At 41.9% G+C, this 26,752-nt stretch overlaps 8 protein-coding genes across 13 annotated transcripts in view; 4 read left to right on the top strand and 4 right to left on the bottom strand.

The window, feature by feature from the left end:
- Positions 1–84: 84 nt before the first annotated feature.
- Gnpat (dihydroxyacetone phosphate acyltransferase) lies at positions 85–5,729 on the top strand. The gene is made up of 4 exons (XM_044395594.2): positions 85–240; positions 816–1,404; positions 2,178–3,454; positions 3,993–5,729. The coding sequence occupies exons 1-4, from the start codon at positions 115–117 to the stop codon at positions 4,323–4,325; spliced, it is 2,325 nt and encodes a 774-aa protein (XP_044251529.2). The 5' UTR covers positions 85–114; the 3' UTR covers positions 4,326–5,729.
- Positions 5,519–8,353, bottom strand: LOC108057526 (putative GTP-binding protein 6). The gene is made up of 4 exons (XM_017141808.2): positions 8,121–8,353; positions 7,294–7,744; positions 6,787–7,227; positions 5,519–6,214 (listed from the first exon to the last, which is right to left on the bottom strand). The coding sequence occupies exons 1-4, from the start codon at positions 8,351–8,353 to the stop codon at positions 5,762–5,764; spliced, it is 1,578 nt and encodes a 525-aa protein (XP_016997297.2). The 3' UTR covers positions 5,519–5,761.
- A 37-nt stretch (positions 8,354–8,390) lies between these two features.
- Positions 8,391–8,878, bottom strand: LOC108057528 (transmembrane protein 141). The gene is made up of 2 exons (XM_017141809.3): positions 8,644–8,878; positions 8,391–8,587 (listed from the first exon to the last, which is right to left on the bottom strand). Exons 1-2 carry the CDS (start codon positions 8,756–8,758, stop codon positions 8,391–8,393), a joined length of 312 nt encoding a protein of 103 aa, XP_016997298.1. The 5' UTR covers positions 8,759–8,878.
- Positions 8,879–9,217: 339 nt separating this feature from the next.
- On the top strand, positions 9,218–15,640 carry XNP (ATRX chromatin remodeler XNP). Of its 3 annotated transcripts, none has more exons than XM_070217632.1 (4): positions 9,218–9,351; positions 10,159–11,994; positions 12,714–13,598; positions 14,305–15,640. In XM_070217632.1, the coding sequence occupies exons 2-4, from the start codon at positions 10,197–10,199 to the stop codon at positions 15,399–15,401; spliced, it is 3,780 nt and encodes a 1,259-aa protein (XP_070073733.1). In that variant the 5' UTR covers positions 9,218–9,351; positions 10,159–10,196; the 3' UTR covers positions 15,402–15,640. The 3 variants fall into 3 exon arrangements, with proteins under 3 accessions (XP_070073733.1, XP_016997313.2, XP_016997314.2); XM_017141824.3 differs by lacking the exon at positions 9,218–9,351 and adding an exon at positions 9,714–9,861; XM_017141825.3 differs by lacking the exon at positions 9,218–9,351 and adding an exon at positions 9,930–10,102.
- A 740-nt stretch (positions 15,641–16,380) lies between these two features.
- MED28 (mediator complex subunit 28) lies at positions 16,381–17,199 on the bottom strand. The gene has a single exon (XM_017141785.3). It carries the CDS (start codon positions 17,087–17,089, stop codon positions 16,508–16,510), a length of 582 nt encoding a protein of 193 aa, XP_016997274.1. The 5' UTR covers positions 17,090–17,199; the 3' UTR covers positions 16,381–16,507.
- Positions 17,200–17,948: 749 nt separating this feature from the next.
- On the top strand, positions 17,949–19,323 carry LOC108057536 (neugrin). The gene has a single exon (XM_017141828.3). It carries the CDS (start codon positions 18,022–18,024, stop codon positions 19,111–19,113), a length of 1,092 nt encoding a protein of 363 aa, XP_016997317.2. The 5' UTR covers positions 17,949–18,021; the 3' UTR covers positions 19,114–19,323.
- A 311-nt stretch (positions 19,324–19,634) lies between these two features.
- Positions 19,635–21,867, bottom strand: Vps33B (vacuolar protein sorting 33B). The gene is made up of 4 exons (XM_017141827.3): positions 21,763–21,867; positions 21,607–21,707; positions 21,232–21,550; positions 19,635–21,171 (listed from the first exon to the last, which is right to left on the bottom strand). The coding sequence occupies exons 1-4, from the start codon at positions 21,817–21,819 to the stop codon at positions 19,720–19,722; spliced, it is 1,929 nt and encodes a 642-aa protein (XP_016997316.2). The 5' UTR covers positions 21,820–21,867; the 3' UTR covers positions 19,635–19,719.
- Positions 21,868–22,707: 840 nt separating this feature from the next.
- Fur1 (Furin 1) overlaps positions 22,708–26,752 on the top strand; it is a 150,300-nt gene continuing 146,255 nt past the window's right edge. For 2 of the 4 annotated variants that reach the window (XM_070216092.1, XM_070216093.1), the window contains exon 1: positions 22,708–23,280. The gene's annotated coding sequence lies outside the window, so the exon portion shown is untranslated. The remainder of the gene's footprint in view (positions 23,281–26,752) is intronic. The other 2 variants (XM_017141790.3, XM_070216094.1) reach the window with 2 other exon arrangements.

Genomic DNA, 26,752 nt, shown 5'->3' with positions numbered 1-26,752 from the left:
TCATAACCTTAAATATCTCTTTATTGCAACGTTTTAAATTAGGTATAATTCCTACCACTTAATGCTAACCCAATACCTTGAGAATTTAGTAATTTGAAGCTGTAGTGTTGTAGGATGATTTCAAACTCTTATCTCAAGCGAGGTTTTAGGCGATTTAAGGCTGAATTTAAGGGTAAACACACGTTCACCTTTAACACGCAATCGTCTCTCGCCGTTGATTACCTCAACAGCTTTGAATCTGTCAGATAATAAACCTTTGGGATAGCTGAGCACTTGAAAAAATCTATAGTATGCTATACTAACTCATATGTATATTTTAAACCATCAAAAAAAAAATCAACTTAACAGAACCCTTTTTTAAAATTAAAATAAATTTCAAAATTCTTTCTTATCATCAAATTTATAGGCAACTTCTTTTATAAAAATCCAACTGAAAAGTGGTTTTCAAACAATAGTTTATAAGGAGCATTATTTCCAAATAGGGAAATAAAAAGTCGGTTATTAAATATTTAAATTTTTCTTTTGAACAAAATATATCCATAAATCTTTTTAAAAAAATTTTTATTAAACCGCAGAATCCTCTTTTCAACGACCCTTCTTGGTAAATATTTTCTCCGAGTGCCGACGATATCTTAGCAAACAGCGAGTTTATGGCAGTGTGTCGGTGTGTCATGTCTGTTAAGTGGGGCCGACTGCTTGACAGTTGATTCGTCAAATAGCACCGCACTCGACGCTGTTTTCCTTTTATTTTTAGTTAGCCACATACCTCCAGAGATTCTCAACCACGCGACGCACGTTGCTTTCCACATTCACAGGTGAAACGCAGCGCGATGGAGAGGAATCCAGTCACGGTAACCGGCGGAGGAGGAGGAGGAGTAGGAGCTACTGAATCCAGTGATCAGGAGGAGAAGAAGTCACTTCCCAGTGCCGCTGATTACATGAGGAACTTCAAGAACATCATAGCGCCGGGAAATGAGGCCTCCATGACCAGGGAGTTCAATCCGCAGGTGGCCTACGAGTTCGAAAAGTATCTCAATCCGCAGAAACTCAAGCAGCATGTGCTGAGAAGCGATAAGTTGCGATCCATCCTAGAACACTATGCCAAGGAATCGGGACAGCCGGTGAAGCAGCTGGAGCGGCAGGCCAAGGCGATCATCGATGAAATCGGTCTCGAGAGGAATATGGCCATTATCCGATGGTGTGGAATAGCCATCACGGCGATCGGGAAGCGGATCTGCGATGGATTCTACGTCAATTCGGCCAGCATGGCCAATGTGCGCAAGGATATGGGCAAGTGCCCGGTCCTCTATCTCCCAAGTCATCGCAGCTACATGGACTTTATCCTGATGTCCTACATCTGCTACTACTACGACATCGAGATACCAGGAATAGCAGCCGGAATGGGTAGGTTTTTGGGGATTTTTAATGTCATATCTCATTAAAAATGTGAGATACTTGTCTTTACAGAGATCAAAGTTCCGAATGTGGGATAATTTTCTTTAAGTTTTAATGGTTTCTACAGTATGATTGGTTTTTCAGCTGACATTTTTTTTATAGATCATATAAACAAATATATTTCAAAGCTTTGCAAATAATTTCCTGAAAACAAGATTACTCACTGCTTAGTTTAACATTTTTATTTTCATTTTCGGAAAATTAAAATGAAAATTCCAAAAACTCATTAGAAATATGAGATACTAGTCTTTATAGAGATCTTTGGATCTTCGGATAGCTTTCCTTAAGTTTTAATGGTTTTTCTACAGACGGGTTATTGAGCAAGCTGCCATTTTTTTATAGATCATATAAACAAATAAATTTCGAAGCTTTTCAAATAATTTCCTGAAAACAAGATTACTCAATGCTTAGTATAATTTTTATTTTCATTTTCCGAAAACTATAAAAACTTATCTAGCGGAAAATTTGCTATGAATATTAATGGGCTTGCCTTTCGTTTAACACATTGTCAATATCTTATTAACGTTTTACAAAGTGGAAAATATTTAACGCTAATGACATGCTACATTTTAAATATGTTTGCTATTCAATTAGTACGAATTAACGAATTAAGATGTCAACTTGTGAGTAGATTTTTGGGCCGCTAATTAAAGGTGTTAAAATTCTATATTTCTTATAAATATTAAGGGGTATAACTAATAATATCAATAAATATTTTTCAGATTTCCACTCGATGTTTGGAATGGGCACAATGCTGCGGAAGACTGGAGCCTTCTTCATGCGGCGCAGCTTCTCCAACGACGAGCTCTACTGGGACATTTTCCGGGAGTACATGTACGCACTGGTGGCCAATTACCACATCGGTGTGGAGTTCTTTATCGAGGGCACTCGCTCGAGGAATTTCAAAGCACTGGTGCCCAAAATAGGACTCCTTTCGATGGCCCTGCTACCTTATTTCACTGGCGAAGTCCCGGATGTGATGATTGTGCCAGTGAGTGTGGCCTACGAACGAGTCCTCGAGGAGCAACTGTTTGTCTACGAGCTGCTGGGAGTGCCCAAACCCAAGGAGTCGACGAAGGGTTTCTTCAAGGCCCTGAAAATCATCGACGAGCGCTTCGGCAAGATGTTCCTGGACTTTGGCGAACCTATCTCAGTTAAGGAATTCTTTGGACACGACAGTGGACAGCGGATGCAGCGAGCAGGAGTTGGTGGTAGCCTGCAGAAGCTCAATCGCCAGGAGGTGGAGCTGGTCAAGCAGCTGGCCAATGAGATTATCTACCAGCAGCAGCGACGCATCGTCATCACCACCTTCAATCTGCTGAGCCTCTACTATGCCAGTCAATTGTATGCGCAGAAGAGTGTGAATATCGATGAGCTGTCCCGTGGTGTTCTGCATCTCAAGCGGATCTTCGAGCAGCTGGGAGCCCATTGTAGCACTTCACCGAGTAGTATAAAAGCGGATATAATCGATGCCGTGGAGATACATGCAAATATTTTGAATTTCGCCAGCGCCCGACTGCAATTTACACCAATGGCAGCCAAGCAATTGGCGGAACGCATCGATGTGAAACGCCTGAAGGCACATGCCCTCTGTCCACAAACCATGGCAGTGGCTGTTCCGATGCTCGCCCTTCAGCTCTACATTAATCCCTGCATGTTCTGGCTGGCCAGACCCGCCTATCTGCTCCTCGCGGCGCTAAAGGAGCAAAGGAATCAGGAAAGGCAATCAACTGACATCTCTTACGAGGCCAGTTTGAGTGCCCTGCATGCGCATGTGACCAGCATGGATGCCCTGTTCCAGCACGAGTTCATCATTGAATCGAATCGCGAGGCAGCCGAGTTTGAGACACATCTGCAGCTGCTCCTGGACGAACGGGTGGTGGAGTTGGAGCAGAGCGGACGGATCAAGGTGCAGGATAATGAGTGTTCGCATGTCATCCTAGCCGCCCTGGCGCCTTTCCTCTGCCTCTATTACCAACTGGTGGTCACGTTAAGAAAGGTGGGTGGTAAATAAATTAATAAATTAGACCCCTGCGTGAATCATTCAATATTTATTTTTTTATATAGTATGCCATGAAATTTCTGATTTGTTTAATTCAATTCTATGTGAAATTGAATGTTTTTCTAATTCATTTCGAATTGAATGAATGAGTGAATAATTTTTATGAATTTTGAATTAACAAATCAATGTTAACTGCATAGTAACTAAAATTCAGGCAGATTTAATCACAAAAGTATGGCCCTTTCTTCTTCTAAAGAGATTGTCGTTTGAATTCTTTCGGAATTCATGCCATTCATTCATTCAATTCTATTAAACTTCAAAATTTTTATTAATTCAACTCTATTAAACTCAATATTTTAATTAATTCAATTCTATTAAACTAAAAATTCAAATTTATTCAATTCTATTAAACTCAGAATTCTAATAAATTCATTCATATAAAACAAAAAATTCAAAATAATACATTGAATCCATTCATGCAGGGCTCTATAGTAAATATATAAATAAATCTCTAAAATACATTTTTTTCCCACAGATCCCTTTGGAACTGGAGTTCAGCAACAAGGATCTTCTGGTACGCGTCCAGCAGCATGTGGAGCAGCTTCTCCAGCAACCCGGTGGCTCCGCCTCCCATGTGCATCCCTATTGTCTGGCCCTGGACAATCTGAATATAGCCATTTACGCTTTGATCCAGCGAGGCTATATTGTGAAGTGCAGGGACTCGGGACAGATGAAGATCGCCGGGACGCCAGGAAAGTGCCTGAGGGAACTGGAAACCCAGCTCCTCGAGTACTGCCAACTAATGCCATTCGCTCAATACTCGACGGCGGCCAACCAGCAGGCCCAGTTCCACATAGCCAAGTTATAACTGGCAAATGGCAAGCGGCCGACGGGGGAGGCGACGACGTCTAGGGATGCGGAAACCGAACCAAATCCCAATGCGGAATCAAGTCCCAAACAGTGTAGTACAATTAGCATTTCATTGCTCATGCAGTTCATCCAGTTTGTTGTCGGCCTGCTCAAGAATTGTCGCATCATCTGCATTCTATTTTTCATCGTGGTGATGGCGCCGCTTTGGCAGCTGCTCCACTGGGTCATTGTATCCTCCCACTCATTCACGTAGATTTAGGTGGTGTCTGTTTAGGATGGGTCGATTTTAGGAGTGCCAAGAAATTCTGAAACAAAAATCAAAAAATAGCACTCAAGAAACTACGCTTTAAAATATTTTACTTAATAATTAATTTTTATTAGGTTTTCAATAATTTTTAACCTATATTGGTATTATTTTGCATTCCCCATTTATATTTTAAATTTCACATGATTCCCATTTATATAAAATTAAAATTACACAATATTCAGTGTAGTTTAATATTTTTAAAATATTATTTTCTTATAATATTGACAAAGGAAAAATCGATCCATCCTAGAGTGTGCGTGTGTCCAAGTGCTTAGAATATCTGTAATCTTAGAAACTGAAATTTTATGTCCAGTTTGCCATAGAAACAAATGAAATTCACAAAACCGCCAAAACTGAAATCGAATTTTGATCAAACATTTTTGTATATATGAACCGGTAATGGTAGATCCCATCGAAATATATATTCCTTATATTTTTAGCCGAGGAAATCATAGAAATGTTGCCCAACAAAATACAAAACGACATACAAATGCACACTTTCAAGATTATTTTAAAGCTCAATTAGATTAGCTCTTTTTTAAAAATGTTCATTACAATTCACATGATTAGAAAAAAATCATTTAAACTTATTCATTTTTTTCAAGAGAGTGAAGGATGCATTTTTTATTTTTTAAGGTGTTTTATTCGTATACGTTTTAGTTAATTTAAGCTGGTGTTAAGTTTGTTTCATTTTATAATCTTAAGTTGGTTATATTCACAAGCCATGGATTATTTTTAAATATTCTATTGTGCCAATACAAAGTCAGCACCACACAATAAAGTTTAAAAAAAGGCAAGCCACAAAACTTGCCCCTAGGTATAAATTAAAACGGTTGATTTGGTTCAATCCAATAACTCCTAAAAGAAACCACAGCACAAAAATGTCAGCAAAGTGCAATACAAATATTCTGTTTAATGATATTTTTAGAGATTATTTCGTTTTATTTTTGTGGTAGATACTTTTATATTTATAAAGAATTTAAAACAAGAAAACAACACCAATCCTAATTACACGCGCTATTTAATAAACCAACAGAAAACGAGAGCAATAATAAAACAAATGTAGTCGGTGCCAGTTGCGCCTCAGAAACTTGATTCACGAGACTTTAAATTGCAGACTTTTGGGGTCACTGGCAAAACTGTCGTTTGAATTGATCCAGGGTGCGTTGGCTAATGACCACGTGCATCATCAACCGCTCGGGATTCTCCTCATCCGCTATGGTTTCTACCACAGCTGAGTTTTTATACAGCCAGGCCATTTCGGGTCCACCGCTGGGCACTCTCATTTGCAGCTTTCTTCGCCCGGTGGCGATCAGTATCTGTTGTTCGATGTCATCTAGCAGGGGTTCTAAACCAGTTTGTGCTCGCGCTGATATGTGGTGAACAGGATCAGAAGATGACTTTGTTTCCGCGGTTACCAAATCACATTTGTTGTACACATTTATGATGGGCGGCAATTGACTGGCCGTAGAATCTCCACCAGCCACATTGAAGGCCAAAGAACGCAGCGTGGCCTCCACATGATTGCGTTGAGCGGCATGGCAGGGATGGGAGAGGTCCTGAACGAGCACAATTACATCCTGTGAGTAGAGAAAATATTATTAAAAAACTTTTCTAAATTCCAGGGTTCGGAATTTAACGCACATGTTAAAACCATGTAAAATTGTATTTTACAGTGTGAGCAAAAGTGTTACAATGTGAAAAATAATTGTTTTTTACACAATGTGTTATTAACACGACCTGTTTTTTACACACTGTGTTTTTAACACAAAGGAAAATTACATTTTATGCATATTAACGAATCGAAAGGAAAATGAAGAATCAATATTGGACCAAAATATCTTAATTGTTATTTTTAAGCGTTTCAAAGCATATATGAATTTGACATTTTAATGTCAAAAACACGTTGCGTAAAAATCACGTCGTGTTAATAACACGACGTGTAAATAACTCGACGCGTAAATAACACAAATAAACTGTGTGAGTTTTTTATGTTTCTAACATAAGTAAGTTACAATTTTTTGCACACATGTCAATAACTTTTTTTGAACTTAACACTTTGACATTAAACATGTTAATAACCCAAGTTTTTTTACAGAGTGTGTTATTTTCCGAGCCCTAGTAAATATTATTAACAACCCCCTTCACTCACCGCCAGCATGGCATCCTCCAAAGTGGCCACGAAGCACTCAAAAAGTCCCGTGGGCAAATCGGACATGAAGCCCACGGTGTCCATGTAGATCACCTGCAGATTGCAGGGCAAGCAGCCCGCATGAGCAGTCACATCGAGGGTGGCGAACAACTGATTCCTCGGCTGCAGAGCATCCTCCACGGTGAGAGCCTTGATCAAGGAGGTCTTGCCGGCATTTGTGTAACCAACGACGGCCACAATGGGATAATTTTGCTGCTTTCGCTTTTGACGGAGCAACTGCCTCTGTCGACGCACCCGATCCAATTCCGCTCGCAATTTGCGCTCCCTGGTGCGCAGAATCTCCTTCTGCAGGTCACTCAAAGCGTAGCCCTGGCGACGCGTCTGCGTGACACTCGCATCCTTGGCCTGGGCCCAAATGTAGGGCAGCTCAGCCATGGCTACCTAAGAAATATGTTTAAAAATAAATATATTGATATTTAGTATTGCTTATTTAATGGTAAAACCCACCTGCAGCTTTGCCTCCGCGCTGGTGGCATGTAGCCTTAGGATCTGTATCACCACGGAGTAGCGATCCATCACCGGCAGCCGGAACTCCGCCTCCAGGAAGCGTTTCTGGGCAAAGGACAGCGTGCCCTTGCTGACAAACAGGCAGGTGAGTTGCCGTTCCTGCCGCAGTTCGGCGACCAGCTCTTTCAGGTCCACTAGCTTGCCGCTGCCAAAGAGTGTCTTCTTCTCGAGACTTTCCAGTGGAACTTTGAGCGCCCTAGCCACCTGCCAATTGGGCAGCGAGTGAATCAAAGCAGAGGCCTCCGCCAGTTGATCCTCTGGCCGAACATCCACGGGTGTGCTCTGCCGTTTGGCGGCCCACTTTACGTACGGCTGGAGGATTAGGACTTGCTGGGAGCTGGCTATGTCGCGGATGATGCGCATGGCGCCTCCGGCCACCTCGTCGTAGGCTCTGAAATTAAGTAAAAGATTAATTAATCAATTAAATCTACTTATTATTGGGAGAACCAACAACAAAGGTTATACAATTCTATTATAATATGTCTTACTAGGCTCGGAAATTAAATAAAAGATTAATGAATCAATAAATCTACTTATTATTGGGAAAACCATTAACAAAGGCTATAAAATTCTATTATTATATGTATTACTAGGCTCTGAAATTAAATAAAAGATTAATTAATTAAATTAACTTATTGGGAGAACCATTAACAAAGGTTATAAAATTCTACTATTATATGTATAACCAGCTAATATTAATAGAAACCATATCAAAACATGGAAAATAGCCGAAAAATTTAATAATTTCTTCAATATTCTGAACCCACCTATCATCTAGGAACCGCATGTCTGCTAAATCGCTGCCAGTTGTCCGCTCCTCCTGCTCCAAATCCTCATTATCCTGACCGGTGGCCTGCATCTGGGCCTCAAAGAAGCTTTTTCGGTTGCGAATTCCCTTAACTCCTTGATGTTGGGTGTACTTATAGCGCAGGGAAATCCCTGCCAGCGGTCGGAGTGGAAGACTCCTGGTTAAACGGCTGAATATCCGTAGAGCAGACATTACTTAGGCTAACTAGAGGATTTACTAATAACTTGAACTAAAAGGTTTTCTCGTTGAGTACGGAATGCTTTTCCTCAAAGGCCATCCACGCCGCTTGACAGGATTTGGTGCGCGACGATGTCGTTTGATAGGATACCCCAGTGGCCACCAGCGAGGAGACCAGTATATTGTACTTTACAGGATAACGAATGCGCGATTGTACGATCTTCTGGGCGAAATAGGTGCCGGAAAAACCTGTAATTTGTGTAATTATTATGCAATTATAAAGAAACCTATAATAGAGAACTCACTTAAACAAAATGTGGCGAGGCCTGTGAAAAGGGAGCGGGTCATGCAGTCGATATAACCATCGAATCCTGGGTGCTTTTCGCGCTGCTGATCCTTGAGTCGCTTGATATCGTTCATAATAAGATAATAAGCGGTTGGTAAAGTGCCTAAATTCTTATTTTCGTTGGCTTTTTGCCGGCGCGCAATTAAAACAGCTGTGTAGTTAGAGGTGGGAGAACTATAACCTCATCGTTGGGACCGATACTATCGTTATAGGGAATTTTTATTTATTTTTTCCGATTTTTATATATTTTAGTCCTTCTTTTACGGAATGATTAAATTTACCAATATTTCACATTTTGTTCATTATAATTTTGAATACATTATTTAAAATAAAAAATAGTAGATAAATCGAAACTTAATTCCATTCAATCTTGTCTTACGATGTTGTTAATTTGTATAACTATTTTTTAAAGATATTTAAATTGAACCAAATTATAAATTTTGAACCGTAGTTACCGAAACTAACAATTTTTTGAAAATGTAACAAATCGAAATCCCAGCAGGCCAATCAAAATAAAAGTCTTTATTAACTGGTAGTATTATAGGTGTCTAGTTCTAGCTCTTGATTAAATAAAAAAAATTGTTTTGATTTTAATAACCGGATGGTATCGCAGAAGTCGACCGCCCGATAACGGTACACCCCCAACGCAGTGGCAACGCCGGAATAGGTTTGTTCCCTGATTCAAGGGGTTTCCCCCTAATTTTAGGGGTTTTTAGACTTTCTACGGGGATTTTTAGGGGGAAGACATTTTTAGAGGAAAGTTTAGGGGTTTTTTTTCGGAAATTGTATTACATAAATGTTTGGAAAAATCAGTAAAATATTAAAAAATACAGATATATACAGAATACACAGATTTTTCCAATCTAAAGGTACTCAGATCGGTTGAGTTTTTCAATCTTTTTCCACTGGAAATCAAAACGTAACGGAAGAGCGAGCGTAAGAGTTTCGCAAAGTATTAAGAGTTTCCTCTAAGAGTTCGCTGGATTTTTTAGGGTGAAAATATCGACAGTTTGAGATTTTTTAGGAGCAAAACAACATTTCCGTCTGGCAACACTGTTTAAGTATACCACTAGCAATTGCGGCGGCTTTGCGCTGAAAAATAACAATTAAAGGGTCGCGAAAAGGAGTTCAATTCGAGTGGCAGGCTGCAATGAGGCGTCCAAGCGGCCAGTAGAAGGTAAAAGCAGCAAATCAAAGTAGTCTCAAGACCCTTTTAGCCAGTAAAAAGAGGGCTTTTCGGATAAATAATAGATGTACAAGTAGTGCCGACGCCACACAAAAAAAAGAGACAGACGCAGATTGCAAAAAAAAGGCGAAGAGAGCGGAAAGAGGAAGAGCAATAGGGGGAAAGAAGAAGACTTGGCGAAGCGAAGAACGCGCGGCAAATGCTGACAATAAAAAAAATAAAAAACTTTTTTGTAGGGTGTCCAAAGAAAAACTGAGAAAAAAACCAGTAAATCCTCTTTTCTTGCAGATCTTTAACGTGCTGGGCGGACAATCAGCCGGTTACCTATGGGAAAGAAAAACCCCAACGCCCGTCACACAGATGCCGCAACACCTTTGACCACAGACGACTCCAACTGCTCCTCCGTTTCGGAAAACGAAATCGAAATCGAAACCTCAACCGGATCTTCATCCTCGAAACGGAAGCCGAAAAGCAGATCATCGCATGGCAATGTCAGGGCGTCCAGAAAGGTCAGCAGTTCCAGCTCCTCCAGTGATTCCGATTCCGATCAGGCAGTAGCCAATAGTTCAGCCGAAGAAGAGGAAGAGGAGCAGTCGTCCGAGGTCTGCAAAATACGCATTGTGCCGCTCGAGAAGCTGCTGGCCAGTCCCAAGAAGAATACCCGCCGGAAGAAGATTTCCCTGGTGGAATCCTCCAGCGACAGCGAGGTGGTGTTGCCTCCAAAGGCGAGGAACAAATCCCCTTTGCCGCCGCGCAAAAGGAGCGCAGCTATCATAGAACTAAGCGACAGCGAGGAGGAGGAGCTGGTTAATCCCCTCAAGGAAGAACCTAAAAAACAGCAGGAGAAACCCCAGAAATCCCCGGAAGCCAAGCCCAAGCGCTGTGTGGTGCGCTTGAAGCGCGTCAGCCTGCCAAATCCCGCCCAGAATCCCGGGAAGATGAGCACGGACTCAGAGGAGGCGGCCACCACATCGAAGAAGAGCCGCCAGCGGCGTTCCAAGAGCGAAAGTGAGCCGGACTCGGAGTATGAGGTGCCTGGAGTAGCAGGGGAAGAGGAGGTGGAGGATATAAAGTACTCCTCCGGGGAGGAGGAGGCGGAGGAGGATCAGGCGGCCAACAGCAGCGACAGCGAGGTGATACCGCAGCGGAAGAGGCGCCGGAAGAAGAGCGACTCCGAAAAGGGCTCCTCCGACTTTGAGCCGGATGAGAAGCAGCCGAAGAAAAAGGGTCGCAAGCGGATCAAGAAGAATTCCAGCGGAGAAAGCGATGGCGACGGTGATGACGACAAGGCGAAGAACAAGCGCAAGCACATCCGGAAGATTATCAAGACCAAGGACTTGGATCTGACGACCAAGGAGGCGGCCAAGGAGGAGGATGACCGAAGGAAGCGCATCGAGGACCGGCAGAAGCTGTACAATCGCATCTTCGTGAAGTCCGAGAGCGTGGAGATTAGCGAACTGGTGCTGGATTTCGATGAGGATTCGAAGAAGGCCCTGCTGCAGGTGGACAAGGGGCTGCTGAAGAAGCTGAAGCCGCATCAGGTGGCCGGCGTGAAGTTCATGTGGGACGCCTGCTTCGAGACGCTGCAGGAGAGCCAGGAGAAGCCCGGCTCCGGCTGCATCCTGGCCCATTGCATGGGTCTGGGCAAGACGCTGCAGGTGGTGACCTTATCCCACACCCTCCTCGTGAACACCAGACGCACTGGAGTGGATAGAGTCCTTGTAATTTCACCCCTTAGCACGGTGAACAACTGGGCGCGCGAGTTCACCAGCTGGATGAAGTTCGCCAATCGCAACGACATCGAGGTCTACGACATTTCGCGCTACAAGGACAAGCCGACGCGCATCTTTAAGCTCAACGAATGGTTTAACGAGGGCGGCGTCTGCATCCTCGGCTACGACATGTACCGCATCCTGGCCAACGAGAAGGCCAAGGGTCTGCGCAAGAAGCAGCGCGAGCAGCTCTTCCAGGCTCTGGTCGATCCGGGTCCGGATTTGGTCGTCTGCGACGAGGGACATCTGCTCAAGAACGAGAAGACCTCGATTAGCAAGGCGGTCACAAGGATGCGCACCAAACGAAGGATTGTCCTCACCGGCACACCACTTCAAAATAATCTCAGAGAATGTAAGTTTTGCGCAGGGTTCGGAAAATAACACACTCTGTTAAAAACTTGTGTTAAAAAAAAGTTATTTACATGTGTGTAAAAAATTGTAGCTTACATATTTTAGAAACAAAAATACCACTCAAAGTTTATTTGTGTTACTTACACGACGTGTTTTTTACGCGACGTGTTTTTTACGCGACGTGTTTTTAACACAATGAGTTTTTGACATTAAAACGTCAGAAATATATGTTGAACCAAAAAATTCAAGGTTTTCTGTAGTTGAAAAACATCATATATGCTTTGAAACGGTTAAAAATAACAATTGGGATATCTTGGCCCAATATTGATTCTTCATTTCCCTTTGATTCGTTAATGTCCATAAAATTTAATTTTCATTTGTGTTAAAAACACAGTGTGTAAAAAACACGTCGTGTTAATGGCACATTGTGTTTGTTAACATTTATTTTTCACATTTTTATTCTTTTATTTTTGACACAAATGTCAAAAACTTTGTTCACACTGCAAAATACAATTTTACATGTTTTTAACATTTCGAACACTGATTTTGCGCCACTACTTATTATTCTGAATGTTTAATAACAAAAAAGCGAGGGTTATTTGTATGGCTCCCTTAAGATTTAAGATTGCTTTTGTTATAATCTTCAGAAAATAGCAATCCCACGTTAAAAACTCTTATTTATATACCTAATCAAGTTAATAATCACCCTTCCTCCCCCAGATTACTGCATGATTCAGTTCGTCAAGCCGAATCTGCTGGGCACATACAAGGAGTACATGAACCGCTTCGTCAATCCCATCACCAACGGTCAGTACACGGACTCCACGGAGCGGGATCTGCGTCTAATGAAGCACCGCTCGCACATTCTGCACAAGCTGCTCGAGGGCTGCATCCAGCGGCGGGATTACTCCGTCCTCGCTCCCTATTTGCCGCCCAAACACGAGTACGTGGTCTACACGACGCTCTCGGAGTTGCAGCAGAAGCTGTACGGCTACTACATGACCACCCATCGGGAACAGAGCGGCTCGGATGTCGTCGGCAAAGGGGCGCGGCTGTTCCAGGACTTTCAGGACCTGCGACGCATCTGGACGCATCCGATGAACCTGCGGGTGAACAGCGATAACGTGATTGCAAAAAGGCTACTGAGCAACGATGACTCCGACATCGAGGGCTTCATTTGCGACGAGACCGACGAGGAGGAGGCTGCCTCCAATTCCTCGGACAGCTGTGAGTCCTTCAAGTCGGATGCCAGCATGTCGGGTTTGGCGGCCAGTTCGGGAAAGGTGAAAAAGCGCAAGACTCGCAATGGCAATCGTGCCGGGAACAACGATAGCGATTCGGATCTAGAGCTGCTGAGCGGTTTGCCTGGAGGAGCCAGTGTCCAAAAGGACGATCCTTCCGAATGGTGGAAGCCATTCGTCGAGGATCGAGAGCTGAACAACGTGCACCATTCCCCCAAGCTGCTCATCCTTCTGCGGCTACTGCAGCAGTGCGAGGCCATCGGGGACAAGCTGCTCGTCTTCTCGCAGTCCCTGCAATCGCTCGACGTCATCGAGCACTTCCTGTCGCTGGTGGACAGCAATACCAAGAACTACGAGTTCGAAGGTAAGTTAAAACCAGAATATATACCCTTGCAGATCATTCCTATTCATTTACAAATCGCAAAAATGTTAAATTTACTATTGTTTCACATTAATTTTTCGCTCGTTCCTTTGGCAGCTATATGATATAGTACCTTTTTAAAATTAAAAATTGAAATTCGGAAATATTAAAAAATAGTCATATTCCAGTGAAGAGAATGTAATAAAAATCAACAAAGATAGAATTTTTTTCCTATCAATTTCCATTTAATTTTTCGACCGTTCCTATGGCAGCTATACGATATAGTGTTCCGATTTTTTTTTAAATTTTATTCGAAATTCAGAAATATTTAAAAAATAATATTTCCAAGAGTAGAAGTTAATATTTTAAAAAATACCGAAGCTAGAATTTTTTAACGTTTTTTTTCCGATCCTTCCTATGGGAGCTATAAGATATAGTTGTCCGATCCGGTCGCCTCCGACTTATATACTACCTGCAATAGAAAGAAGACCTTTGGGAAAATTTCATCCTGATAGCTCTAAAACTAAGAGACTAGTTTGCGTAGAAACATACGGACAGACGGACGGACAAGAATATATATACTTTATGAGGTCAAAAACGTCTCCTTCGCTGCGTTGCAAACTTCTGACTGAAATCAGTATACCCTCTGCAAGGGTATAATAAGAAAAATCTTTATTATTTTTGCTAATTCTTGCTTTTTTCCCCGCAGGCGATGTGGGCGACTTCAAGGGCTGCTGGACGAACGGGAAGGACTACTTCCGGCTGGACGGCAGCTGCAGCGTGGAGCAGCGCGAGGCGATGTGCAAGCAGTTCAACAACGTGACCAATTTGCGGGCCCGCCTCTTTCTCATTTCGACGCGTGCCGGCGGCCTGGGCATCAATCTGGTTGCCGCCAATCGTGTGGTCATCTTCGATGTCTCCTGGAATCCCTCGCACGATACGCAGAGCATATTCCGCGTGTATCGCTTCGGGCAGATTAAACCTTGCTACATCTACCGGCTGATTGCCATGGGCACCATGGAGCAGAAGGTCTACGAACGGCAGGTGGCCAAGCAGGCGACGGCCAAGCGGGTGATTGATGAGCAGCAGATCTCGCGGCACTACAACCAGACGGACCTAATGGAACTCTACTCGTACGAACTGCAACCCAGTAGCGAACGCGAGATGCCGCTGCTGCCGAAGGATCGGCTCTTCGCCGAGATTCTCACCGAGCACGACAAGCTGATCTTCAAGTATCACGAGCATGACTCGCTGCTGGAACAGGAGGAGCACGAGAATCTCACCGAGGAGGAGCGCAAATCCGCCTGGGCAGAATATGAGGCGGAAAAGACGCGAACCGTTCAGGCATCGCAGTACATGAGCTACGATAGGAATGCCTTTGGCAACCAGGTGATGGGACAATTTGGCAATGCCTCCGGCAGTGTGACGTCCAACAAGATCTTCGGCTTCCGCTCGGACATTCTGCTGCAGCTGCTCAACATGAAGATATCGCAGGATCATCCGGAGCTCAGTCAAAACCAGGTCATTCAGCTGGTGCCCACCTATCTGCAGCAGCTGTACAACGAGATGAACAACGGCGATCCGACGATGTACAAGGATCTGCTTAGCCTGCACTCGCACATTGTCCATCCCAGCGGGATGTACATGAATCCGCTGCTCTACGCCAACCAGAATCCCAATGCGGCTGGCTACAATCAGGGCAGTGGTGGCGGCGGTCCGCCCGGGGCGGCTGGTTCAATGCCCGCACAACCCGCTGCTGCTGCTGCTCCTGGTTTCGAGCCGGACAAGGTGTACGAAATTGATTAATACACTCTTTAATTTAATCGTAGGTAATTCGTCGACCGCGTCGGCATTTCCTTTTGAACTAAAGTTACAATTGTGGTTTATATCCTATCTAATTACCATTACCGATTACCCATAACCGAGCGCATAAGATTATACTTTTTATCAACTCATCTCTAAGTTCAAAACTGTCCTAATTCATGTGTAGTCTTACATTAGTTACAAGTAAAAAAAATACAAAAACAACATAATTACACAATATAGACCATGGCTATATATACATACATACATTAATACATAGTGCGGATCCGGCTAGGAGAAGCAGGAAATTATTTAACACGCGACAAGATAACAACAACAAATAAATGGCACAGATATTAAAATAAAAGCGTAACAATTTTTCTCCCCACTTGAATGTTTTAGGGATATGGGATTGGTTTTAATCCTAGTTTGTCCACATTTAAAACCAAATAAAGCTATATTGCATAGGTGTACTTCTTTGAATAAATATTTTAAATGAGCCAGATTTGAATGTTTTAGGGCTATGGGATAAGTTTAAATCCTAGTTTCCATACATCCAAAACCAAATAAAGCTATATTTCATAGGTATATTTATCCTATTAACTAATTATTTCTTAAATGAAGCTTTGGATTGAGCCACATTTTTTTTAGGGATATGGGATATAAAACCAAATAAAGCTATATTTCATGGGTTTTTCCATCCTATTAACTAATTATTTCTTAAATAAAGCTTTGGAATGAGCCAGTTTTGAATGTTTTACGAATTTAAATCCTAGTTTCCCCACATTCAAAACCAAATAAATCTTAATTTCATAGGTGTTTCCGTCCAATTAATTAAATATTTTTAAAAATAAAGCTTTGGATTGAGCTAGATTTGAATGTTTTATGGATTTAAATCCTATTTTCCCACATCCAAAACCAAATAAAGCTATATTTCATAGGTGACTCCCTCCTATTAACTAATTATTTCTTAAACAAATCGTTGGAATGACCCAGATTTCGAATAAAATCCGGGATATATAATCGGTTTATTGAACTAGACGAGAGATACAAGTAGACTAAGTTCTATAAAAAATTACAAGCTAAAAGGAGTCTATCCAAGGATTAGATTATTTTGGGGGCATCTGCCTGCCCATCATGCGTAGCTGCTGCATCTGCTGGGCCTGCAGCATGTGCTGTGGACTCGGTTGCATGGGTCCGCCGGGTTGCATCGCTCCCGGTGGCATGCCGGGCATCATTCCTGGACGAGGAGGTGCTCCTCCCACCATGGGTGGCATTCCCACGCCGCCGCCGGGTCCTTGGAGCATCCCAGCGCCAATGGGCGGAGTGGGGCGACTGTGGACGCCCTGCTGGATGTCTGAGAGGCAGGCCTTCCACTCCTCCAGGCGATTGTAGTGCTTCTGGAGCAGCGCCTCCTTGCGCTGGATCTCGATGCTGAGGTCCTGGTTCTCGTCCTTGATCAGCATGTAGGGCTTCAGCGTGGAGACGAGGAAGCGCTTCTGCAGGAAGAACGCCTCCATTTGGCGGGCCACGTCTATGAAGCGATTGGTGGTCTTCTGAACCTCCAGTTCGATCTCCTCCTTGTTCGTCCCCGAATTCGGCTCCTGCTTGGTCAGCGTCAGCAGGCACGACTGGAAGGCCTCCTCGAACTCGTCCATCAGGTTTCCGCCACCCGGTTCGTTGCTGGCCATGATTCTGTGCGATCGGAAGGCGTTTAAACAATTAAATATAAACAATTTAACCGGCGCAGCGGGAAGAACAACAAAAAGCAACAGAGTTTTGAGCAGGGTTGCCACTTGTCGGCAAGAGCGGTAGTGATGGCAGGTTTACCGTGCCTATCGATAGTTTTAGTCAATTATAAATGTTAGTTGATAAATAATTAATTAATAATTTAGGAACTGTGGTGTATTATGGTGTCAGGGACTGAAAATACTGATCTTTAATCAAAATAAGTAGTTGCCTTAATTTCTTGAAACAGTCAATTAAAAATGATAGTTGATAAATAATTACTTAATAATAATTGGGAACTATGGTTTATAGATTAGGTATTAAATGAATTTTTAAAATCTTAAAAACAAATTACAAGCAATTTACAAAATCATTTATTTTATCAGGGACTGAAATTATTGATTATATTAAAATCTTTCATAAAAATAAGTAGTTGCCTTAATTTATTGAAACAGTCAATTAAAAATGATAGTTGATAATTAATTACTTAATAATAATTGGGAACTATGGTTTATAGATTAGGTATTAATAGGAATTTTTAAAATCTTAAAAGCAAATTACAAGCAATTTACAAAATCATTAATTTTATCAGGGACTGAAATTAATGATTATATTAAAATCTTTCATAAAAATATGTAGTTACCTTCATTTATTAAAAAACTTATTGAAAGCCTTTTTGCTGGACTTTTGCTTTTATTCTTGTTTTTTTATATACCTTTTTTTATAAATTTAAAAAAATTGCTTTTTTTTATTTATTTATATGTGGTATTCCTTTTCAAAACCCATATCGATAATCGATAACAAATCAGCTGTGCAAGTCGTTGCCTGCATGTGCGGCCGGTTTATGTAAACAAAAATAGTTCCCTTACCAAATGATCAAAAACCATCCAACAAGATGACAACCCGAATGATCCAACGCGCTTTGCACACAGCTCGCTCCTGCCTTTTGGCCCGAGTTCCTCGTCGCGCCAATCCCGGACTGGGCTACCAACTGCAGCAGCTGCAGGAGCATCCTTCGAGGCCGAGCGAAGCTAGCGAGGATTACGCCGATCTGGAGTCGGACTTCATGGGCGTCCAGAAGACCCATCGGCAGTACGAGAAGGAGCAACTGCAGCAGCGGGATCGCATCCGCCAGTTTATGATCAAGCACAAGTATTTTCGGGACTCCAAGTTGCCCAATCTTTTGCTGCATGCGGAAAAGGAGCAGATGCGACTGCTCCACGAGCGGGATCCCGAGGAGTGGAGTGTGGAGCGGCTGGCGGAGAGTTTTCCCGCCACTCCGGATGTTGTGCAGAAAATCCTGAGGGCCAAGTGGCGACCGAGGAGTGTGCAAAGGATTCGCTCCCACGATGAAACGGTCATCCAAAATTGGCAGCTACTGAGGACGGGGAAAGGTGACTTTAATCTACCACCTCCACTTCTCCAGCATCTCCAGAAATTCGCTGAGCGAAGGAAACAGGATCTGCGGGAACTTAAAACGCAGGATTGGCCCACAAAAGCACAGCTGCCCATTCCACAGGCCAATGAATTCCGAAAGCTACTGGGCAGTAGCAGTAATCCAACACAAGAGGAACTGCATCCTCAATTACAAATCCCATCCGGCTATGAAGCCCCACCATCTGCAACCGAAGATGAAACCTATTTGCTGGACAAAATCCGCAATAAAAAGAAGATGCGTCTGCAGGACCTCAAGGAATTGAAGTTGGTGGAGTCTGCACCCAAAGTTCCCGAGGAACTGCAGCGCCCCATTGAGAATCCCAGTGGCACCGGCTTCCTGCCCAGCTTTGTGCCCAAGTTCGCGAGCAGCGAGATTGTAATCAGCGCTGCGGATCAGCGGAAGTATGAGATAAGCCAGGTGAAAACCAGGATTGTCATCCCACGGAAACTGCATCGCCAGGGAGCCACTTATCGCGTGGAGGATGCCTACTACGATGACGATGGGGAGCTGCTCTATCGAGTGCCTGGGATGACAGGAAGAGGTCAATAGATATAATATTTTAAAAATATTTATTCGAAAAAGAAGCATTATTAAAGTAATAGAATTCAAAAAGTGGTTTTATCCACGGTTTTAATCAAAAAAATCGTACGCTTGGGAAACCACTAAAAATTTCATATTTCATATTTTCTGACCAAAAAACAAAAGTCTCCGTAACTTTTATTCCTTGACTTTTAAAATAAAAGTCTAAAAATAACTACGACTGAAACCCAAAAAGATCAAAATATCTATTGCCAATGACGTCACAAAATCTCATCTGTTTTAATTATTATGTTTACCTACATACATGAGTTCTTTAATACAACGACATCGCGAATTCTTTAGAGCAAGATGAACAAATATTGACAAATATTATTCAGCATTATTTATATAAAAATGGTTATATAAATCTCTTGATACACAGATTCTTAGTTGATTCTTAGCGGTGACAGGAAGAGGTCAATAGATATAAAATTTTAAAAATATTTATTCGAAAAAGGATCATCATTAAAGTTAAAGAACTCGAAAAACGGTTTAATCACAAGCAGTTTTCAGCATTATTTATATAAAAATAGGTATATAAATCCTTTGATACAGATTCTCGTTTAAAGGTCATGGTCAATGATTGAAAGCGGTGGCAATTAGATCGCTGCCCGCCATTAGAGAGTCAGATGCCACGGTTATTTGGGCGCCCGTCAGCTTGGCCACAAAATCGCAGGCCGCAATTTCCGCATAACTCGCGCCTCCCACAACGAAAACAAAGAGATTCCTCAGGCGCAATGGGAACACGTCCTGATCTGCAGCCCCTCCATTCACCTTCAGCAGGTTGGCAAAAGCCTTCGGCGTGGTTTTTCCACCATCCAGATGCAATAGCAAACCCTCAATCATGCCCAGCTTCGCGGATAACTCCTCGGCACTATTGGTTTTTAACAATATAGAGCACAGTTGCGCCACCAAGGGGATGTAGGTGCCGTTGAACACAAAACTGGGACAGGATTGCAGGCCAGCAGCTTGGTTTTTCGACGTGGAACCTCCATCCTGTCCATCGCCGCTGGAGGTGAGAAGCTTCAGCCGATTGGCATTGGCCTGGAACTCGGTTTGCTGGAATTTGGGCAGCGGCAGATTGGCCAGCAGCTTGGTTGGCGCCGCCTTCTTCTCCGCCAGAAGCGGAGGAAGCAATCCCGCCTGCGACAACTGCTGAAAAACACCCAATTCCCGGTGGCCAAACAGATTGCAGTAGTTCCTCGCAAAGATCTGCAGCTCCTCGGGCGCCACGCCCACACAATGATGCAAAAGGCACAGCAGGCGTAGCGTATTGAACCGCTGACCATCGGTGGTCATCAGCTCATCGATCTCGCCCAGCAATCGCTTCCTGGAAACATTATTCAGTATGTCCTCCTCCAGAGTTTGCAGCCTCCTAAAGTTGCCCATCATTTGGATCACAATCTCGCTGGCATTCAGATGTCGCAGGACTTTGCTCTTTAGCTCCGTGAGTTTGGGCAGCTTTCTGGCCACATAGTCGTGCATCTCCTCCAGCTGCATGTCGTTGAGCTTCTGTAGTTCCAAGCCCAAGGCCTTGACTTGTGCGTGAATCAAACTGCTGACCTGGGCGAACCTCTTGTAGCGATTATCGCCGTAAATCTCATCGGAGGAGGAGTTCAGGCGAATGGAGCAAGGTTTGCTGGCCGCGCTAGGTACTCCTTTCCCCTTCTTTCCCTGCAGCAGCTCCACCCGCTGGCTGCTTATCTTGTTCGTTGAATTGTCCACTAGGATTTCACCGGAACGCAGCTGGAAGACCTCTAAGAGAAGACCCGCATAAATGGCTGGCGTTAGCAAACTGGCAGGGTAATCCTTATCCCTATCAATTATAAGCCAACCGCCGTAATCCGGAGGATTCGTGGATTCCGGCAGCTTGCCCAGGGCCTTCAGCATCTGCAGCAATTGGGAGGAGTTTCTGCCAAAGCTCAGGATCACAGAGGGTTGCCCGCAGATCATCTGAAGCAAACGCAGGCTTTGGGCCGCCGAAGGCAAGGGAGATGTGTTTCCCTGGAGGTAGAGGCATTCATAGAGCTAGAAATAAATGATATATAATATAATACAGGTTCTCTAACAAATAATAAACCCACTCACATTGGGCAGCTCCAAGCTGAGAACTCCCTGATCAAAGTAAATGAAATCCCAGTTGAAATGATAAAGTTCCACCAGCCCATAAAGACCGGCTTGTTCGAGGAGCGTTTGGAAATAGGAATAGCAACTGGGCACACAGACTATGTGGTACATCTTCAGGGATATGTCCGGCATCTCCTCCAAGGCCACGGGTTGCAATTGCTTGAGTAACGTCTGAAAGGTTCCCAAAACACTGCGGATCATATAGATGTGCACCTGATCCGCGGATCGGGGTAAAGACTGCGCCGCATCGTGTTTGTAGATCCTCTGAATGCCCTTCAGTCTGAAATGGATAGTATATATATTACGTATCCCTAAAACAGAAGTTATAATCCCTACTTCAACCAAGAGGCCGTGACGACATGTTCCAGTGGCTTTATCAAGTCGGGCTCCAAAATCAACTCCTTTTTTCCAGGTATCGAACATAGTATAGAGCACAGCTGAGGGGAATTTCCAAGATAGTTATTATTTGTAAAGACTTTAGTTATTTTTTACCTTTTCCTGGGCCACCAACTGGAATCCCTGCAGCTTTTTGTCCAGCGTCAAATCCATTGTTAGCCAAACAACAGAAACAGCTGATGTAGTATAGGGTGAAAATATAAGGTGGCGCTAAAAACACGAGAAAAAGAAAATTGGTGACGTCATAATGCAAGCTGTCGTTCTCATTCGCCGTATGGGTAAAAAAGTGTTTAAAAGTTAAAAAGTTTTAGAAACATAAAACATACAACAAATTTTGTAATATTTACTCATTTAATTAAAGATTAAATACAGTTTTTAAAGGATTTTTAAGTTCTTTCGAGCCTAAAAATAATTTTTTATTATAGCCGCAATATAATTTATAATTTATCTGAATCTACTTATTCCACCGTATGCTGATACTTTTAATATTTCATGGTTGTTTAATTTAATATCCACCCTGCGCTTTTTTTTACCCACTGTGCGCAGGCTAGTCGCTCACGAACTATCGAACTGGTTCGTTACTTAAAAACAGTGATGCCGTTAGCAAGCCAAAAAAAAAGGCAGGTGCAGAAACAAAAGGGAAAAAAAGGACAAATCATTTAAAAAAATGTTGTTTACAAACGACAAAGACGGGAACTGAAAAAGGTATTGAAAAATTATACTTTTAAAATATATTTGGTAAAAATAAAAAAAGCTAATTTTAAGTATGGTCCATCATCATCTGTGGTTGGTGTTGTAGCCCAAATCGAATTATACTAAAAATAATAATAAATATTTATTGAGTAGTACATTAATTGTTGCTGTTCTGTGGCTTTTAGGCCAATCCGAAGAAAATAAATTCCTATTGTCTTAATTAATTAATTAGTATAATAATTTAAAAGGGACAATAGGAGTTGTTCTTTAGCCGGATAGCTACAAAAAAGCTAGTGTGGCTACACTGCTGGCAAGTGCCATCTCTAGTCGGGTATTTAAACGCGATTCGCCTGCACAGTGCCCACAGTTTCGTTCAAAATTCCGAAGCGAGAGATTGTCGTGGGAGTATTGCGCGCGCCCCGTTCGCATTTATGTGTTTTTATCGTGATTCTGTCAACCGAAATCATATGTTTTTAGCCAGGAGAGAGACGAAAAAAACGGGCGCAGTTCTGCGGTGGAAAATCGAAAATTAGCAAGCGCACGGCACACACAGTGATTGGTGATTAAGGCGAATTGAAAGTGAATCAAAATATGGTTGGCCATTCGAAAACCGTGGAATAAAAACGTGAACAAGCCAGAAAATAAAATTGTTATCGCTCTCCGTCTCTGTCGCTCTATCTCATCTCCCTCTCTCTCTGCGATTTGCTCTCCGTGTGTTTATGTCTCAGCTGTGCGAGTGTGTGTGGCCGAAAGTGTGGGTGTGTGCGTGCCAGTGTTTGTGATTTTATGTTGTTGTTTTGCTTGCTTTCGCGTGAAATTCAACAAGAACAACAACAGCAACAACGACAACAACTACAAAAATTTAAATTGAGATTTTCACATTAAGTCTTCAGTTACAGGCGCCTATTTTCCATCTACCAGGTGAGCTCGACTTTACTTTGTTTATGAATAAAGTGCATTTCGCGAATGTGGGTGAAATTTGTGCGAAAATAAATGGGAAATAACTCGCATAGTTGTTCAAATGACAAAAATAGCTCGGCGGTTTTTTGTTTTTTTTTTTGATATTGCAGCTTGTTGCATGTTCTCGGCCTCCCTTTTGTGCCTGAGATTCGTCTCTTTTTACCGCTCTCTCTGTCTCGCTCTGTTGCAGTTTTACATTTTCGCCTTTGTCAATTATTTACCTCTTGTTTTCGCTTTTTCCTCTTTTTTCTTTTAATGCCTAACATTATTTTCTTATAGTCTCTCCATGTGTCGTCTTCTTCGCTTTCCGTTTGTTTGTGATACCGGTTTTAGCAGCTATCTCGCTCTGTCGCGTTGCACAGGTTGCCTTTTAGTTTACCTTTAGATTTTCTATTCTTTGTCCCGTGCGTTTTAATCGCGTCTTCTTCTTCGCGCTCATCTTCCTAATGCCTGTTTGTTGTTCTTGTTGTTGCCCCCTCTCCCCCGTCCAATTATGGTTTATTTGTTTGTATTTCCCTCTCTCCCATTAAAAGTTAATTTTTCGCTGTGTCTCGATAATTTATTGGGTTTTTTCGCGGCCTTTCAATTCGCTGTAGCATTTAAAAGTTTAATTTTTCGCAAAGGCTGTTCAACTTTTGTTAATTACCTTGCTTAGAATCTAAAAAGGTTTTCGTAAGCACGTTGTAGATCAAGATTCTTTAATTAAGAATTTAGTCATGTTAGAAGGTTTTTATGTGAAATGTTATTTATATTCAAAAACTAACATAAAAGTGCAAGAAAGTTTACAAAATGATTCACAAAGTAGCAGTGAGTAATTTATGATTAGAGGAATATTTGTAGCTTCCGTTTGTACTTTTCAGAACTCATAAAATTTCTATGTGAGTTCTTTATGTTTTCCTGTATAGATTTTCAAAATCTTGGACAGATATTAGCACCAATTAACAATGATTTTGATTCGAATTCTAAGATGTACAATTTTCGCTTTATCACTTTATTATTTCAAAATCCATAAATGTTTCGCCGTTTTAACATTCGACTAACTTATAAGATTGTATTTAACCCTGAAACATTATTATTCGTATACGAGTGTTGAAATGGGGCTATAAATAAGTCATAAAATTAGTAAGACTCAAGTTTTTTATATTCAATAAAAATTCCAGAAACCGAAAAGTTTTGTATTATGTTTTAGGACTGATTACGCAGAACATTATTATAAACTGTTACCAAACTTATTCGCTGATTGCAATTGCCGCATCTTTAGTTCTGTTTAAAAAGTAAAAAATGCCAGGGAAATCCATGGGAAATGGGAGAAACCGCTGAGTTTATCGAGGCCGTCGGCATTTCTCAACTCGATTTCTCATCCAAAATGCGCTTCGCCCGTCCAATAAAAACAATAATAACCAGCAAAGCAAATCGAAATAATTCATTTGCATTTAGGTAAACAAACAATACAATACCACCCCCCGAAGGTGATTCCAATCACACCTCCATAAATTCTGCAGCAAAAGTTCGGCACTAATTAAAACGAGAAACAAATTACACATCAAGAGGGGAAAATGGAAAATGGGAGCTTCAGGAGAGACAAGACAAGAATTTGTGTAAACAGAAATCGTTTTGGAAAAGAAAACAAAAAGCATTTTTGCAACGTGCGTCGCTCTTGATTTTCTTGATTTTTCTCCAACGAAAATCTCTCCCCCGAAAAACATTCTCGTTTTTCTCCATTGTGTTGGAGGCGTGTGAATTTTCGTCGGTTTGATGTCTGTTTTTGCTCTGCTCATTTCTACGCACACACATCAAACCCAATTAGTATTGTTCTTCTGTTGGCATATGGCAAATATTTCCATTTGTCTGTTTGTATACATATAAATTGCTTTGTATTAGCTTCGGTTCCGTTTTTCGATCTTGTGTTTGGAGTAAGTCTTTGGGTAATGTGTTTTAGAAATTTATATTTTCCCATACTTCGCGATTCTATTTTTGGAGAGGTTTGCTTTTAAATTCGCGAAAACGTGTGGAAGATTGCATTTGTTGGGGGAATTACGCTTTTAAAAAATGCCATAATTGCGACGTTTTTAGGATTTATTATTATTCAAAAAACAATTTTTTTCCGTTTATTTTAGTTGTTGATAAGTAATCTTTTTTAATAATAGGTTCCTAATTGTAGCTATATATGTATGTATAAGGAAACGTTGCCACATTTTTTTGATATTTTATTTTCATTATTCTTTTTTTAGTATAACAAAAAAATGACACGTAAGAAAACGAGTGCTTTATTTTAGCAAACTCATCAAAAAACCGCAAGCAATCGCGTCATGTCGCACTCATGCGTTTCTTCCCATTAGGGTGACTCACGCGAAGACAAGACATGTAACAAAGAATTGTTCATTCTTCGGCATTCTTCGCTCTTCAGTTTTCATCATCACTTTTTTCAGGGCGGGAGCACTGAGCCATGTTTGCTTTTCTTTCGCCAAAGAAGAATGGCGAAAGTGAACCCTCTTCTTGGGTTGTGATTGTGGGATATGGGATATAGAATCTGGGATGGATGGGTGACTGGGGCTCACCGACTGACTGACGGAACAGAAAAAGTGTGTGTTTGCCTGCCTTGAGCAAAGTATTTTGGCGCGTGTCCAAGTAGAAACAAAGAAAAGCAAAGAAAGGTGCGGCAAATATAGCGAATAAATCAGCAAATGGTTATTTGCCACTATGTCTGTGTATCTGAGCATGACCAGGCCTACAAAATAAACCAAGAAATGGGAAGTAAATGGGAGACGTAACGCTCCAGATGAATTAATTTACAATTCATTCTTTCAATATATATCTATATTTAGAAAAAAATAAAGCAAATAAAGAGAAATATTTCTAAACAAACCTAAAAAGTTGTCTAAAATGATTTCGTTTATTTTAAAAAGAAATATCCCAAATGAACTTTGCACTTATTTATAGCATAACGTAAATACAAACAGTCGATAGATAAACAACTTTGATCTCTGATCATTTGCAAATTTTCGACTTTAGCTTTAATTGGAAATTCTTGGAAAAATGTATGCAAAGCAGCTAGTCGGCCATTAGGTTAACTTGTTTCGACACGGCCAATTCATTTGGACAGCCCACACCTACCGACCGACCGACCTTTTCCTTTTCACACCGGCGGCTTTTACAAGTCCCGGGGTTTTCACATCTTCGTATCAGCCGCAGACTAGCCGGAAAATGACGAAAAAAACGAAGAAAATTCGGATTGCTTTCTGGTCTGGTCGTGCAATCTCCAGTTTAGTTCCCTCGAATTTCTCACCTTTCTCAGCAATTTGAGCGCGAGGCAACGTGCCACGCATAGCTGAGAAGGCGGAAAAGCGTTTGACGCGACTCCGTCTCTGTATTTTCCCTCAATTTCACTCTATACCACACCACCCCCTTCCTAACGTCCTTTGTTTACCGGGCT

The sequence above is a fragment of the Drosophila takahashii genome, chromosome 3R (genome assembly GCF_030179915.1).
Source record: "Drosophila takahashii strain IR98-3 E-12201 chromosome 3R, DtakHiC1v2, whole genome shotgun sequence".
Lineage (NCBI taxonomy): Eukaryota > Metazoa > Arthropoda > Insecta > Diptera > Drosophilidae > Drosophila > Drosophila takahashii.
The sequence above is the reverse complement of the archived record's forward strand: the minus strand, read 5'-3'. Positions and strand labels throughout refer to the sequence as shown.